General features: G+C 36.7%; 1 protein-coding gene across 3 annotated transcripts in view; it reads left to right on the top strand.

The window, feature by feature from the left end:
* Positions 1–16,928, top strand: part of ARHGEF38 (Rho guanine nucleotide exchange factor 38) — a 118,211-nt gene that overhangs the window by 64,409 nt on the left and 36,874 nt on the right. For 2 of the 3 annotated variants that reach the window (XM_036227640.1, XM_036227642.1), the window contains exons 4-5: positions 6,809–6,956; positions 13,270–13,287. In XM_036227640.1, the coding sequence (XP_036083533.1) occupies positions 6,809–6,956; positions 13,270–13,287 (166 nt within the window). The remainder of the gene's footprint in view (positions 1–6,808; positions 6,957–13,269; positions 13,288–16,928) is intronic. The other variant, XM_036227641.1, reaches the window with a different exon arrangement.

Here is a 16,928-nt window from a genome sequence, read left to right as displayed (position 1 = left end):
CGCTGCCAGGCCACCTGCCACTGCCTGCACTGGGCGGGCGCTGCCACAGTGGCGGAATGACCACGCCTTTGAGAGAGCTCGCCACGACTATGATGCCAGCCTCCCTGGCAGTGGACACAGTAGCGGTCCTGGGACAGGACCCCATACTTCAATCTGGCTTCCTTGTTTTCTCTTCTTTTCTCTTTATGGTCCAGCTACCCTCACTGGTCCCATTCCTCACCTCTCATTCCCTCCTAACACCCCTCCTCCATAATTGCTGTTCTCACATCACCGAAGACCTGAGAATTGTCAAATCCAAATGAACACATTTTTCTGAACTTATCTTACCATAGTGCTTCTGAATTTTTTTTACTGAAATAATCTTGTCAGAAGAGAAATAATAGGAGCTCCAGTGAATGCAAGGTTATGACCCAAAGCCATAGCCATAGGCATGAAGTAACTTCGTAGTCTCATTTTATCCTAAGAATTCATGTAACATTTTAAATTCTACTCATTTATATAAAAATAAAGTGTTTTTTCAAATAGTTTAATAAAATCGATACTCAAGGAATTAGCTTGCTTTCATTCCGTGGCTTCATGTACCACCTGGCCCCTGAATTTGGTGTGAATTTCATAACCCTAGCCAGGGTCCCTTGCACATCCTTAGTAGTTGACTTAAATCCAGGTGAAGTAAAAACTAAATGATACTAAAAGCAAAGGTTGGTGGCTTCTGTAAGCAGCATTTACTTTCCCACTCTATTCCTTCTCACTTATCCTCCCCTAGAGGGCAGAAAGAGGCTAGGAAGAAAGGAAGAAAACAGTAATGATCTGGCATTTTGGCAGGCTAATCCACTGCCTAGTTTAGTCTCAGCAGCTGGACTCTTGTCTGTGGAGTACAAGCAGACTGTGGGGAACTCTCCTTGGAACTCCTGAGTGAAAGCTTCCAGTAAAGCTCTTTCATTTGGGGGTATTTACTCAGTTATGTGTGACACTCAGGGACGACAGCCAGAGGCTAGTATTATCTCACCCTCATCTCAGACCTTCTTTCCAGGGAGTGGGCTATATTCACCCTCTGTCTTTGAAGCCATCCCACCCCCTGTCTATATTCTAAGTATTCTTTCTTGATGAGTTTTACTTTGAACCACAGAACTTTCTTTTGGGATATATTTTAGACCTTAATTTATACTTAAGACTTTAACTAAAATGCTCTTTTAATTTCATCGTAGTTGGTTTTCAGAGTCGAACTTGTTACCTAATTTTTTCTTGCTAACACAAGCAACTTTCTACTTTAAACTTCGTCTTAGCTCAGGCTGCCATAACAAATTACCACTGACTGGGTGGCTTCAACAACAGCCATTTATTTCTCAAAATTCCGGGGCTAGAAGTCCAAGATCCCGGTGCCTGGTTCTTTGTGAGAGCTTTCTTCCCGGCTTGCAGACAGCCGTCTTCTCATCATGTCCTCACATGGCAGGTAGAGAAAGCTCTGCTATCTCTTCCTCTTCTCATAGGGGCATGAATTCCATCATGGGGGCTCCACCCTCATGACTTCATCAAACCCTAATCGCCTCCCACAGACCCCACTTCCAAATACCATCACATTATAAGTGGGGCTTCAACACTTTCTCAATAACAGTTCATGTGATATTTTCATAGAATTTTCTAATGAAATTTTTATATGTAGTTAAAGAGGGGACTTTCAATGAGGTATGATTTCTCCCCAGATCTTTTCCTGTGGAAGAAGGAAAACACAAAGTGTGTTGATTAAAACACAAAGTGTGTTGGGAGAGAAACAGAAAACAAAATAAATAAGACAGTTGTCCATTTCTCTATTGTGTAAAAGTCTTAAGACATTTAAACTAGACCTGTATGTCAGCCCTGCTCCACGAAGTCCTCTGAGGTACACGCTTCCTCCAGCCCACAACTCCACTCACCCTTGTCTTCACAGATTAGGCAGCATCCAAGTTCCAGGCAGTAGAACAGAGCAAAGGATGGAGAAGGAGCGGTAAAGAGTGAATGAACTAGCTGTCATTTAAAGAAAGTTCCTGGACACTTTTACTTACATCCCATTGTCGAACTTTAATTACATGCCCATACTTACTGCAACGGAGGCCAGTAAATGTAGGTTTTATTTGGGCCAACAGAAATTTTATTGCTAGAGAAAAAGGGGAGTGCTGACATTGGGAGACACAGCAGGCTCTTTTACCCTCAAACTGCAGTTTTTCTCACTATTTTGTCCTTGGCTTTGCTGACACCAATCCTAGTTTTCCTGGCTTCTGTCTGGCTGTGCCTTTTCAAGCCTTCCTGCACTCTTTCTTTTCTGGGCCTCCTTCCCTGTTAGTATTGCCCAGCATTGGGTTCTCAAGCCATCTTCTCTTCTCATGCTGTGAACTTTCTTGTGCGACAAAATTAAATTTGTGGCTTCTACTACCTAAGTTTTACATATCTACCTCTCTTTTCCATATCTTGTTTCCTGAACCCCAAACTCATGTAACCAATTCCATAAAGGACTTCTCCACTCGAATACACTGTGAGTGATCAAATTCAGTCCATCTAAGATTAAGCTCATCGTCTCTCCCCCTTATACATCTTATGTTGCTGTCATTGTCTCTGTCTGTGTTCTCACCAAAACCAGAATTCTGGGATACACCTGAAATGACTCTCCTCATCTCTCAGATATGTTTAAAGTCCATTTCCCCCTGCTTTTCCATCCTTTCTGCTTCTGCTTTAGTGGTTGTAGCTAACATCTATTGGCGTCTGCACATGCCACCTGCTGATATAAATATATTACATACGTTTTAACTCATTTAACCTTCAAACATCCCTACTATTGTTATTCTAATTTACAGATGAAATTAAGGAACAGAGAAGTCAAGGCACACAATTAAATGATAAAAACAGAATTGAAACCAGGCAGTTGATTCTTGAGCACTCTCTGAACTGCTAGAACTTCCTATTTTAGCCCTCATTATTTATTTCTTGTCTTACTATAGAGCTTTTCAATTGGTTTCTCTTTTCCATTCTTACTAACTCTTCCCCCTAATTCCATCTTTCATACGACTAACTCTCAGAGTAATCTTTCTGAGACATAATCTAATCATGTTGGATGTCACCTTCAAGCTGGAGTTCCAACTCCTTTCTGATACACAGGTCCTTCAGGGTCTGGCCGCTGCCTACCTACCAATACAACCTCCTCTGAAGCTTGCCCGTGGATAGGATGCCAGCAGCCATACTGCTTGCAGCTTCTGAACAAACTGTGCTCCTGCATTGTGTCTCTGTGTGTTTGTCCTCCTCACTCATAACTCCTATTTCAAGGGCAGACTGCTATGGAAATAGCATAAGTGTCCTCAAGAGCAGAATAGGTGACCCTCTCTATTTTATTGCCCCATTGTTGTACTTTCCACATAGTAAATGGGAGTTTGCTCTTCTCTCTCTCTTCATAAGTCCCTTAAGAGACTCAAGGGAAGACGTGGTTCTTTTATCTGTGGTCCCTACCAAAGTGCATGATGCATAATTGTCTCTCACTAAATTGTTGACAAATGAGGATGAAGTAAAGACTATTATTTCTTCATTCCCATTAATAATATTTTCCTGAACAAAGCGTAGGACAAGGAGATCTCTTGAATATTGTTGGTTTACCTTGGTTTACTTACCTGCAGGGGAGATTCATCTTGGGATGGGATCGGAATAATATAGAGGGTGCATCGTTTGGTGTGGCACATCCCGGGGATGGACGTGAGGGTCTGGAAGTAAAGAAGAGGTAGGCCAACAATAGGAACATCAATATATGTATATTAGTGAAGGGAACAATATGCAACACAGGAGTGATAACGCCAGGACAGGAAACATGTTCGATATTCTTGGGAGCTGTTTTTAAAGGAGATAAATAAGTTGATTTAAAAGGGTGCATTTTTTTTTCTCCTTTTGCACCACAGCTATTGCAGAAAGTCTGGGCTGCAGAATTTTTAAAAAGAAGCACATGATAGTTATATTTATTTTATAGGATTCTGGTGCCTTTGTGACAGGCTGCTAGAAGTGAAATTACCTTCACCGCTCTTGGCTCAGTCCCTTCTCCACTCCTAATCATTCCTTCAAACCCACATACATTAGATAGAGCAGTTGTCCTTCACCACTAAAGAAACGCAGCTGAGAGTTATGTTACCGTGGAAACAGAATCATTTTTTTTTTTTTTTTTTTTTTTTGCCGCAAGACACATCGCTTCATCTGCACTATTATGAAGCAGAATACATTGGTAAGGCTGGGAGGAGAATCAACTATTCTGCCTGCCAGTGTTGTACTTGGCCTTTGGGTGAATAAATGACTTTCAATTAGAATACTTAAATACTTTTTAACTTTAATAATTATTATTAGAGCCCCAACAGAATTTTACTTGGAAGAGTAAAAAATTTGACTCTGCTGTTAAGCAGAGAGCTATAAATTCTTTCAAACTAGACCACTGCCGTTAAAGAAAATACAAGAGAATTTACAAGTAATGGTTTCATTGTGCACAAAATAAATGTCTTTGCCTTTTGTTTTCTTACTTTCTGACTTGATCCTGTCCTGGATTTATGAGGGTGTCCTTACCTCTTTATTTCTTTGTCTCAAAGATGCTTTGTAGTGAACATGCATATTTACAACTTCACTGCGTGTTGGACTGTGTGAATTCGGATCCATTCTCTTTGACTTGCTCCTGAGCTTCCTCTGAACCTGGTGCTCACGCCCACTTCCAGGTCATAATTCTGTCACGCAGCCCAAGCCCTCACGCCTGTTGCTACCTGGCTCTGCTACTAGGAGGCTCTCTTCACCTTTGCCCAACCCTAAATTTAGTCACTATCTTTTATTTTATTTTCTCTTCTTGTAACTATTACATTTCTTACATTTGTGTTGCCAAATGTCTTGAAGAAAAATTCTACAAGACATAGAAGGGTCAACTCAGTATAATCCCAGGAACAAAACAAGAATTCCTTATGCCTTTAGTTCCAAAGATACTCACAGTCACTGAGTTTCTGTACAAGTCCAAAGAAAAAGCACTGATAAAATGCACACACACACACACACACACACACACACACACACAGTCTAACTATAATTACAGGGAAAGCTCATATAATAAAAAGGAAATAAAAGTCTTTTATTGGCTGGATATAAACTGGAGAAGTATGAGTGTTTTAATTAATTCTGGAGACAATAGAGCAGCATTAAGAGACAAGTGACAATTACTGAGCAACTCATCAGTGTCAGGCACTTCTTATATCCACATTCCATTTAACTCTCAAATTTATCCCAAGAGTTACTGTTACTTATTATTTTACAAATGAGAAAACTGCAGTTCAAAGATTTTTTAAAAAGTCATTCCCAAAGTCACCTCGCGAATCCTACAGGACAGTGATTTTTGGTTCTTTCCAACTGTGTCACTTCGTACAGTGCCCAGCCAAGCTGTATAGAAGGCTAAAGCCTAAGGGAGAAAAAAAAAGAGAAGAATATGATGTCTAATCCTGGCTTTGCCACCTTCCACTGGGCATTTGGGAAAATCATTTATTTCTTTTAAACTTGTATTTGTTCATTCTTATTTAATATGGCTAAATAACCTCTTATCTTTTCATATATATGGGAAGTTGACCAGTTAATGTATGTAAAATGTATTGAAAAAGGCACTTCTATTTCTGAAGGAAGAATGACTTGTTGCCACTATAATAGGTCCAGATTAGTAGGCCCATATTTCTCCCAATCAAATCATCCCCAAATCATTACCAAGTCCAAATTTGCAATGTTTTTGAGAGCAGACTTTATCACATATTCTTTTTGTGTATCACAAATCATCTTGACACGGTGCAGGATTGAGTAATGGATGCTTAATACATGTTTTTGAGCGAAGGAGTGGGCAATTAAATTATTGTCCAATATCTACTTGAGCCATCAGTTATAGACCCAAATTTATCATAATATCAAAAAAGATTTCTTAAATGCTGAGACACAATTAGCTCAAGTTGCTTTGTGAAGAGATAGTCATAACCTCTGTTCAGAGTATTATCTAATTGATATTATTTCCATTATTTATTATATCCATTCTTTTAAACAAAAATAATGACCAGTTCTTTTTATTGTCACATATAAGGAAATATTTTATTTCTCTAAACTCCATTGCTTGCCTTTCAGAGAACCTCAGGAAATGTTAATGAAACAAATATAAAAACAATTTTGCCTAGCGTCTGAAATTTCACTTCCCATACATTTTATAAATTAACAATAACTACTCTAATTTGAGCATTTACTATGTACACACTCTGAACTTGACACAGACTATGACTTTAATTTTTATAATAACCTTATAAAATTGAATCTATTATTATCCCCTTTTATAGATGAGGAAACAGGTTCAGAGAGTAAAAATAACTTGTCCAAGTCATACCCTGCCCTAGCGTGTGGCACAGCCTGACCCAAACCCATGTGAACTGATTCTAAAATGCTCCCTTTAGCCAGGCTCCTGCACGCTGGCCAAGTACATAGTTACCTCTGGAAAAAAGCAACTTTTTTTTTTTTTTTTTTTTTTTTTTGCTATTTATCTCCCTTAAGCTCTTTATTTTTTGTTTTATAAAAGATAGGAAGGAAGGTGAGGGAAAAGGAGGGAGGGAAGAAGGAGGAAGGAAAGGAGGAAAAGAAGAGGGGGGAAAAGTCTACTTAATAACTTCCACCCCTGAATAACCTGGGGATAAATTGGGTCCCATCAAACTCTTCAACACTGCTCAACAAGGTTGCATAATAAATATGTGAAGCGCCACTTTGGTCTGACTTGGTATCATCGTGCCTTTGTTTTGCATTTGTTTTGCATCAGGAGAAGTATTTTTGCAGATTAAAGGGCCTCTGGAGGACATTTATAAAATCTACTGCTACCACCACGACGAAGCACACAGTATACTGGAGTCCTATGAAAAGGAGGAAGAGCTGAAGCAACATTTGAGCCTCTGCATCCAGTCGTTAAAGTAAGGCCTTTTCAAATGATGATTTCCATGCACTCTCAGTTGCCTAGCAGGGAACATTTTAACTGGATGTAGATGAAAGTTCTCACATAAATCCTAGATTTTCTGAGGCTTTCTGAAAGCTCTACTTTGCGTTCTCTTTATGAAAAGCTGACATGTCAGAAACCCTGATTGACTTTTCTTTTCCCCTCCCTGTGAGGACAACTAAAAATAACATGGGAGAAGATTCGGGGCTCTGTAAAGAGAGAAAAATGCACTATCAGAAAGCGAAATGTGAAAGAAAAGCCCCTCCTTAGAGCTGTTATTCCTTGCCTGTTCCCACGTAGATCAAGGAGTATGTGTGACAACACGTGGCACTGTGACCACTGGAGCACACGGAATGATAAAATCAGTGGGACGTCCATGGCTCTGACTGGCCCTCGCGGCGGGGACAGGAGAGACTGGTGAACACGACTCAGGCCCTGTTAAAGTTCGTTTCAGGAGAATTAGTCATGCCTTCCTCCTCATCCTTAAATTGTTGGTAGGAGGCGCCACATAATACACTTTTTTTTTAATCTAGGAGAAAGATTTATGCATTATAAAAATCTGAACGATGTCAGATAGCATGAATAAAGTAAAACCTCTTGCTATTCCATGCATTAATTCTTTCCTAAACCATGTATTAATAACCACGATTTGCATTTTCTTCAGAGCTTATCTATATACATAAATATGGACATGTGTTTGGGGTGATTCTTTTAAATGGAATTGGTATCTTACTATATATAGTTTTTTTTTTAAACCACGGAAACCTTAAAGCCAAAATTACTGCCTTACTCCATATCTTACTTAGCGTGGTTCTATTGTAGTCTTTTATGTCTAAGGGTTACCTATTGTCAAATCTTTATTAAGCCGAGAATTAGTCAAACAGAGAGGGCTGTGGCATATAAATCAATACACACCAACCACTCTGACCTTCTAGTACATCCCCCTGTATTGTAGGGAGCAGAAATGGGGATACAAATGTAGTATAGGAGGTTGGTAGCTGAATTAAATTGAAATCAGGAAGCTAAATGAGACTACTCTGGAGAAAATCTTTCCAGCGAGAATTGGGACTGAAAGTGGGTTTAAACTGGGCCCGAAGGATGTTTTAAAACTAACTTTATTGCCCTCTACTGGTTATTAAGTTATTACAGTTCTTTAACCATTTTTCTTACCATGGAAAAAAATATATTTAAGTCACTAAATCACAAGCATTTCCTTAAGTGCTTGTACTATACTAGGCATAGTTCTGGGTGCTGAAAATGCAAAAAGAAAATAAGATTCAGACCTAGCCCATAAGGAGCTCAGTATGACCAGGCAACTCTTAAAGATAATATATGTGCTAAGTAAGTAGCTCCAGTTAATTATTTCTCCGCCATGGGAAGTTGAGTTCAATGTTAGCAAATCAATTCAAAGAAATTTAAAGTTCGAATTAGGATTCATATTAATAAGTTAATTTGTTAATAGCAAAGCCTTCTAAATATGCAGAAATGTTTTTTCCTAGAGAGAAATAATGGTGTTATCCTGGGTGTGAATGAACACCTTTTCTACCTTATACAAGCAGCAAGATCTGATCCAATAATGTCTACCTTGAGCCTTTTTCTTTCTTCAGTATTTAGAAATGTAAGAGAGAAATTCCATCACAAGGGAACAACTAACGCCTTGGATCATCAGTAAAACTCCCACCCCGGGGGGGGGGGGGGGTGGAGGTCTATATAGGGAGAGGATGTAGTTCATTACTTCGACTTGTGTACTTAACAGCTGGACAGAATTGGAGATGTCTATTCAGAGGGGATGAACATTAATTTATTATTCATTAAGCTTTTAACCCCCAAGAGAAAGAAAGTGACCCTGCCAAAATATGCCATTAGGCAGTAACGCTCAGTGTCATATTCTTTAGAAAGTAACTAAAGGCACAAGTAATTTTCAAACTTCATAAAGTCTTAATCACTGAAAATTACTTCAAGATTCGATGGTTTATTCAATCTCTTTCTAAGAACCTTGAGTTATAGCCTGGTGATGCCCCAAATCTTGTATATTAAACACCATTCTGATTTCAGGGACTAATTTCAGGCACTGAAGGGTGCTAAGGTTTAGAAACTACAAAATCCAAAGGAAGTAATATTGGCAGAACTATTTCTTAAGGGAAAGAAAAATCAAAACAAAATAGCTTAAGTTAGAGCTATTTTTCCAAAAGTTGCCTTTCCATGAACATAAAGTTAATGATGAATTGCACTGGTCTGCCTGAAAGCTGAGAGCGGTAGAATTATTGACATTACTATAATACTGACCTCGATTGAGTTAAGCTTTAAATTCTGAGAAACAGGTTTTCGAACAGGTTTATAGGCCAAAGAGAGTCTGGGACACCCAAGGGCTTGGTTTTCTTTGCCAAGTAATCAGTCAAAGCTATTACCACGGCTCTGCCTTTTCCTTGTGGCTAAATAACAAAGCCTAAGTGCACAGTTGCCAATTTCTAATATATTTTGGGTGTGGCCTCCATTTTTTACTGTGCAAGAGGATATTAGAATAACTGGGTTTGAAGTAATATCCACAAGAGAAGTGGTTTCATGCTTCAGAAGTTAAAGAGGATTTTAAAGCAACTTAGGGTTGCAGTTTAACCAAAATTAAAATATGTTTATTGAGGGCCTAATAAATATTTATTAAGAGTGCTAGATAACGCTGAAAATATTTTTTAAATTTATGTATTAGCATAGTTCATACCTCCTAGTAACGCACCTTCTAGTTGGTTAGATAAACAGAACCATCTGGAAATTTTAATAACAATACTAGAGTTCATTTAAGTAACACACCAGAAAGCTGTCACAGTAGGGTTCAAGACTCATTTCCAAAAAGATAGTAGAGAGATTTCCTGGGTCTGTAACAGACTTGAGCTCATAACCTTTGGCTATTCTTTGAAGCCCAATATCTTTTAAAAGAGAAAATAATATTTGTATTCAGAAAATGATTTTGAATCCCTTTGAAACATCAGTGTGGTGTTTCTTGGTGTGTGAGTTCTCCTGCATTGGATCCACCAGGGATGTGTATTAAAAGTGTAGATTCCTAAGCTCTGCTCCAGAACTGCCCCCCCCCCACACACACACACACAGTAAAAATAAAAAAAAGGATCCTTGGGGGTCCAGTCCAGGACTAGGCACTTTAACCAGCACCCTCAGGTAATTGTGAGCTCACGCTCCAGTTAAGAACCAGTTTAGGGGGAGAAATGCCCACAGTACTCATTTGCCGCTTTCCCCGAAGCCCATGGGCTTTTTTCATGACGATAGGTACAATCTAAGCGGTCATTTCAGAGTCTGGAGACCCTAAGAAGGAAAAGAGTGAAACCAGCCTGGAGCACAGGACCGCATCTGCATCTACAGTGTACAAATTGCGAATCTGCAGGTTTTTATTTATTCAACGAGGAGCATTTACAGAGTTGTATTAGTGACCCCTAAGATTGTGTGAAATACCATATTAATATAGTCTCTAAGCTTATAGAAGGTATTCGCTAAAGATCCAGATATTCGGCCTTTTTGGGGTTATTTAAGGTTTCTGATCTGTATGAGGAAAGTGAAAAATAGAATAGCTATAAATGCCAGTGTAGCTATAATTAGAATAGCCTGTCTGCTGCCTCCTTTTACTGTTTTTCTAGTTATAAATACTGCCAAATCCCTGCTGCCTTTCAGAGGCCCTAGAGATCTGTTTATTTTGTAATAGAAAAAGAATGAAGGGGCTTTTCCAATTTTTTTGCTTGCTGGAAGACATATTTCTAATTTCATGTCTAGTTGTTATAAATGTATCTACATTTCTCTTCCTAACCAAGGCCACTGTCCATAGAAGGAAACTTCTGACTTATAGTCACCTGGGTACTTTGGCTGCTCACATTCCTGCTATGACATCTCCATCCAGGGAGGAAGTAGAAGTTCACGTGATGCAGAATCTAAAAGAATAGATCTCAATTTTTCACCACATTTTATATTTTATAATATTATTCTAATGGAGTGGTCTCATAACAATTAAAATTACTTTTGGAAATTCTTTCAGTTCCTTGGTATGTGGCATCACGTTTGAACAAAGACTATCATCTTTAAGGAATAACCATATAAAAACTTTTGCTAATCGTGAGTTAAATTATAATGAACCCGCAGAATAGGTGTGGCAGTGACTATATCGAGTTACTTTATCCCATAAAGTGAGTAAATGAACACAATTGAACTCCCTCCTTCCTGCATTGTCCTTGGCTGGGGTTAACTTCTGGAAAGTTTTATCTTAAGAGAGAGATTTTTTTTAAATGTTGAGCAAATAAAAAGATGTTTTAAGGTAGTGCCACTATTTCACTAACTCCAACAGGGAAAACCTGTTGGAAAATCTCTCAGGCTCCTTTTCGTAAGATGTTATACTTATATTAAACACAGCGCTTAATTTATGTTATAATATTTAGGTTTTATTTGGTAAAATAAATGAAATCGAAAGAGAAAAAATTTTTTCCATGTCTTCTCTAAGAGTTAAATGAAGAATCCTTTTTTCAACTTCAGTATGTGTTTTGGTTCCCAAACAATCACATTATTCGGTTTGTTTCCCATAGAAAACTGCGTTTTAATTTTTATCCAACTGCTGCCCCAAATTCTCTGATCTGTGATCCACAGAGCGCATTGGGAAAATAAAATTCTTCATTACAAGGGGATAGAAATTAGAGAAAGAATGTGGGCTTAAAGGAAATGAATGGACGGAAATATTGGGCAAGGGGACAGCGGTGGCGCGATTTCTTTCGCTGAAGCAGAGGACTTCTTCAAATAACGGCTAATAATTGCTTAACGTTGTGGCAGCTGCTGATTTTTTTTAAAAAAATTATAATTCTCTGCTCGACCCAACTGGGAGGTCTCAGATTCAGCAGAACTTAGTTATTTTGAGTTGTGTAGGAATTCATTCACATAACACGTCTGAAGAGTGAAGAAATAATTGCTTTACACACCTGTATACCATTATTTTTCACATATATAGAGTATCGGTATTAATTTTTTTACATTTAAGATCATTAAAATTTATAAAATTCAGCATAAGTACTTATCATTGAATGTTTTCTCAATCATTGAATATGAAAAGACCATCTGCTATTATAGAATAGGGTTGCGAAATGTTTTTACATGGAATACATTTACTGTATTCCAAAAGACTGGAAACCAGAAGTCAAGGAGATCAGGTTATTAAAACAGATTATTACCTCTCTTTAGCAACATGAGGGTTTTAGAGAAAAACTTCCAACTCCCTTGTTCCTGAAATTTAATTTGAACGATTCCCACTTTTTAATGTTAATTAATTAATTTGGCAAATATGTTTTGTGCTCCTGCCGTGTGCCAGTCACTTTTTCAGGTACTGGGGCTACAGAGGAGAACGAAGGAAGCCTAAATCCTTGCCCCCCTTAGGTTCAAGAGTCGAGAGATAGATAATAAACTGAGTAACTATATAGTGTATTAGAAAGTGGCAAAGCGGTGTGGAGAGAAATAAAGCTGAGAATAAGGACAAAGAGTACAGTGGGAGTACAATTTTTAAAAGGTTGGTCAGAGAAGGCTTCGCTCAGAAGGAACATTTGAGCAAAGGGCTGAAGGAGATGAGTGAGCCTTATCTGGAGAGAGAGCAATCGGGCGGAAGAACAGCAAACGCAAAGACTTTCAGGCGGAAGTCTGTCTTTGGGCTTTAAAAAGAACAAGCTGACCTGTTGGTTGCCATAGATGGGCGAGTAGGAGAGCAACAGGAAATGAGGTAGAGAGGAGATGGGAGGAGAGGTAGATCAGGTTGCCTTGACAGGACGTTAGTGTTACTTGAGCAATGCCTGGTGAAAGCTCTTGTGAGAATTCTCTTATCGCATAGGTAAATTGTTTATAATCTACATCACTATATGCAGAGATATTACAGAGCACACAACAGTTGTTTTCTACAAGTCAATAACACTTTTCTTCGTAATCTCATAATCCATTTTTTTCCTATTGCTATGTTTAATAGATTCTTTTTATAATGTAAAGGACAAATGACTTTTAAATCCATTTTCAAATGATCAAAATTTACTAACTACGATCTGAATCAACAGTTTTTATTTAACCTAATATAAAGTGTAAAACGAAAATGGTACGTACATATGAAAATAAAATTTCAGGGACATGATATAACATAACGAGGCCAATTCTACAAAACATTCATGAAAATGACTTATTTATTTTATATAATAGAAATTTTGAAGTTTTATAATGTTTACCTCAAATATGTGGATTTACACAAATTTACTTTTTCTCCCCCTCTCTTACAGGAAAATATACATGCAAGAGTAAGTACTTTAATCTTAATAATAGAAATCAGATGTAACAATCATTAAGAAAAACTGTTGAATTTTTCTGTACAAATCAAAATTCTTAGTTTATACAGTTTTATTGCTTTTAATAAATAAGTCAAGATTGCAAAAGCATTTGCCATAGACATTATTGGTACATTTATTTGAAGTTTGTCTGAGATGATTCTACATATTAAATTATCATCCTATGTACTTTACCAAACTTTTTAGGAGAATCCTGAGATATAATTTACTTAAATCACATGTTTGCTGGTGCCAGAAACTCTTCAGGAACTGCTTATCACACATATGCTTATGAAACTTAATGTGCCCCAAATACTTTTCTCTAAAAACAACATTAGTCTTAAAAAATTTCAGATTAATGCCATAATATTTTTGAAGTTACCTTAGGTTAATGTACAAAAGGAAAGATTTCTTATATATTAAAGTAAAATATTTGGTTTCTTTTTTATTTGGACTCATATGATTTATGAAGAAAAAAATCATACCTACATATATAGCATGAAAATGAAATATTTAGATGAAATAGTTGGCCACTAAGACAATATAGAAATTACTTTATAAAAACAACACACATGTGCACACATTTTGGAAGATGTCCATTTATATAGAAGAAAAGCATGTCTAGCCTGATTAGTACTGAAAGGATGATATTGACTTATGAAATATGAACTCCAATTTACAGGACTTTTAAAAAGCACATGTTTGGCTTAGCATGATCAGCAACTATATAAGTTCTTGAGTTCCTAGTTTGTTTGCGTGTTTGCGTGTGTGTGTATTCTAAACTCTTAAAACTTTACATCAAAAAATACAAAATTTATAAAATAAGAATTATATTAATTTAAGCTGTAAATATCTGTCATTCACGCTTTGGTGCAGAACAACTATGAGGAAAGACAGAATTTCAGGAGCAAAGTGGAAGAATCAGACATCATCCAGGAGAATTGTGGACTGAGAAGTTAGTTTTGGATCAAACAAGCAGCTGGTTTTCTCACTTTATGTCTTTTCTTTCAAAAGAAGAAAAAATCCTATAGTATAGACGGATATGAGTAGGTTTATTCAATGAGTTCCCAAATCCGGGATCATTTGAATATGAAGATGTGCATAATAAGGGAAAAGGGCCTTTAGTCCTTCCACATACCAGGGCCTCCCTGGTTTCTCTTTGATGACAGTCGGTGAGGATGCAGAGGTAGGGCTCGCTATCTTATTATAACACCTGTGCTCCTGACATCATTGTGCTTGGGACTGGAGCTTCACATACCTGGATGATTAAAGAACTTCATATGGTACCAATTCTGCTTAGGTATTTTTCCCTACAGTCTAGGTCTTTGTGTGTGAGAGAGAGAGAGATTCAGAGGAAGAGAGCAAGAGATTTTTTTAAAAAATATATATACAATTAGCATGCACAGGCTCCTCCATACAGAATACTTACAACAAATAGTACATTGTATTGAAATACTTGCTTAAAAAAATGGCACTAGCTTTTGCGCAGATCCTGCTGTGTGGGAGTTAGCAGACTGTGCATGCCCCCTCTAGCCGATCCTATATATCTAAAATTGAAAAAGAGGAAGAGCATTCACAGCATGTGGCTGGATGAACATCAAAGTCACTTCTGTCATGAGTTATTTTCTTTCCTGTTTCTCTCATCAGGTCATGAGGCACACAAGCTGCAACATGAAAGGGTAAAAGGCAATGTCAAGGGCTGTGTAATTGGGAGGTACCTTAGTAGCTAAGACTAAGAATATTGTAGCCAAGAGTGCATTGGGGGGTAGGTTTTTAAATGGCTTCAAAAAAGGAAGCCCTTACTTAATAGAAACTAAATTTTTTCTGTTTTATTTTTCCAATCTACACTTTAAAAATTACAGAGAAAGGCAAAGACATTTGTAACTTCTAAAATGATTAATTTGAATTACGATTTTATGCAAACATCAAAGACAGTATTAGAGTGACAAAAATCATAGAATCCCCTGTCCTCCCAAAAAGCATCTAATACAGTCCCATGTTCTAAAGCAAGAAAAACATACCTCTTCTCAATTTAATTATCTCCAGAAATGCAGTTTCGGATTTTCTTGTTTTCACACTTCTCTGTATATGTTCTCTGTCTGACCAGCTATGTCAACCTTTGCATCCCAGGGGTTTTTATTAATTTCAAAATGTTATATAAGTTATTATCACTTTTCTTAAGCTTCATTTTTTCAAAATTATTAAAGAAATACTGCAAAATATAAAAAACTAAAATGACAGGAAAGACAATTAGCGGTCGTATTTTATAGTTAATTATTATAACATTGTTAAAATGTGAAGTTTCTTACTTCACTGCAGTTTTTTCTCCATATACATACCAACTAAAATAGGATTGCTATATATTTCCTGTACGTCAGCTTGCTACCTCATTTATCAATACATCCTGAACATCTTTCTATGTAGTAAACATAAATCTCCATTGCTTGATGACTGCATCATATTCTATCTGATGCACAGACCATAACTTACAGATACTTGCATTGTGTCTGTCATGTGAAGATTGATGCTGTGCTCATTCTTATACATGATCTCTGCACAATAATTTAATTATTTCCTTAGGATAAATTTCTAGAAGTGAGATTGCTAGACCAAAAGGCATTTGATACATGTTACCAGAAAATTTCAGAAAAGTTGAACCAATTTATATTCTCATTACCCATATATGAGTTGTCCGCTTATCTACAACTTGCCAGCACTAGATACAATTAATATTTGTATCTTTACAATGTGTGGCAATGTAGTAGGCCAAAAATAGTATTGTATTATTTTAATTTTTATTAATAATGATCTTGAGCACTTTTAATATCGTTTAACCAGATGTATTTCATCTCTAATGAATTATCTTCTTTATTGATTGTTCACTTTTATTGAGATATTCATGTTTTCTAATAAATTGGTAATGGCTCTTTAATTAGCAAGTATTATCTGTCTTACGTGCTATAAATGATTTCTAGCTTATCATTTGACTTTTAATATAGTTTTTAAATGATTTTTTTTTTGTTTTTATCTGTACTACTCTACAGAGTAAATTTTTAAATAGATTTATCACTTTTTTTCTACTGTGGCTGTTGGATTTTGTGTATTGTGTAGAAACACCAAGATTGTTTTTAAAGTGTAATCCTATGGTTTCTTCAGGTTATTGTATAGTTTCATTTTTAACATTTAAATCTTTGATCATCTGGAAATTATTTTGGCGTAGAGTTCATTTTTATTACTTTTTCTATGTGGCTAGCTAATTATCACAACACCTTACATTGAATAATTCATTTTTTCCACTGAGTAGGAATGTCATATTTACTATGTAGCTAATTTCCATACATATATTTATTTCCTGATTTTCTATTTTGTGCTAATAGATATACTCATTTTTGTACCCATACCCATATATGTACCCATGCCAACTGTTTTCATTTTTGCAGCTTTATATTTTATATCTGGTATAGCAGATATTTTATATCAGATTATAACTAATCTAAGCTCAGTACTCTTGCTTTTCAGATTTTTTTTGGATATTCTTGCATGTTTCCTTCTTTGTAAAAATTATATGTACCATGATTTAAGAAGCCAAATAGTTCCACAGGACTTAAGAAAAC

Source organism: Rousettus aegyptiacus, unplaced genomic scaffold (genome assembly GCF_014176215.1).
Source record: "Rousettus aegyptiacus isolate mRouAeg1 unplaced genomic scaffold, mRouAeg1.p scaffold_m13_p_10, whole genome shotgun sequence".
NCBI classification, from domain to species: domain Eukaryota; kingdom Metazoa; phylum Chordata; class Mammalia; order Chiroptera; family Pteropodidae; genus Rousettus; species Rousettus aegyptiacus.
This window is presented reverse-complemented; position numbering and strand designations above follow the sequence as displayed.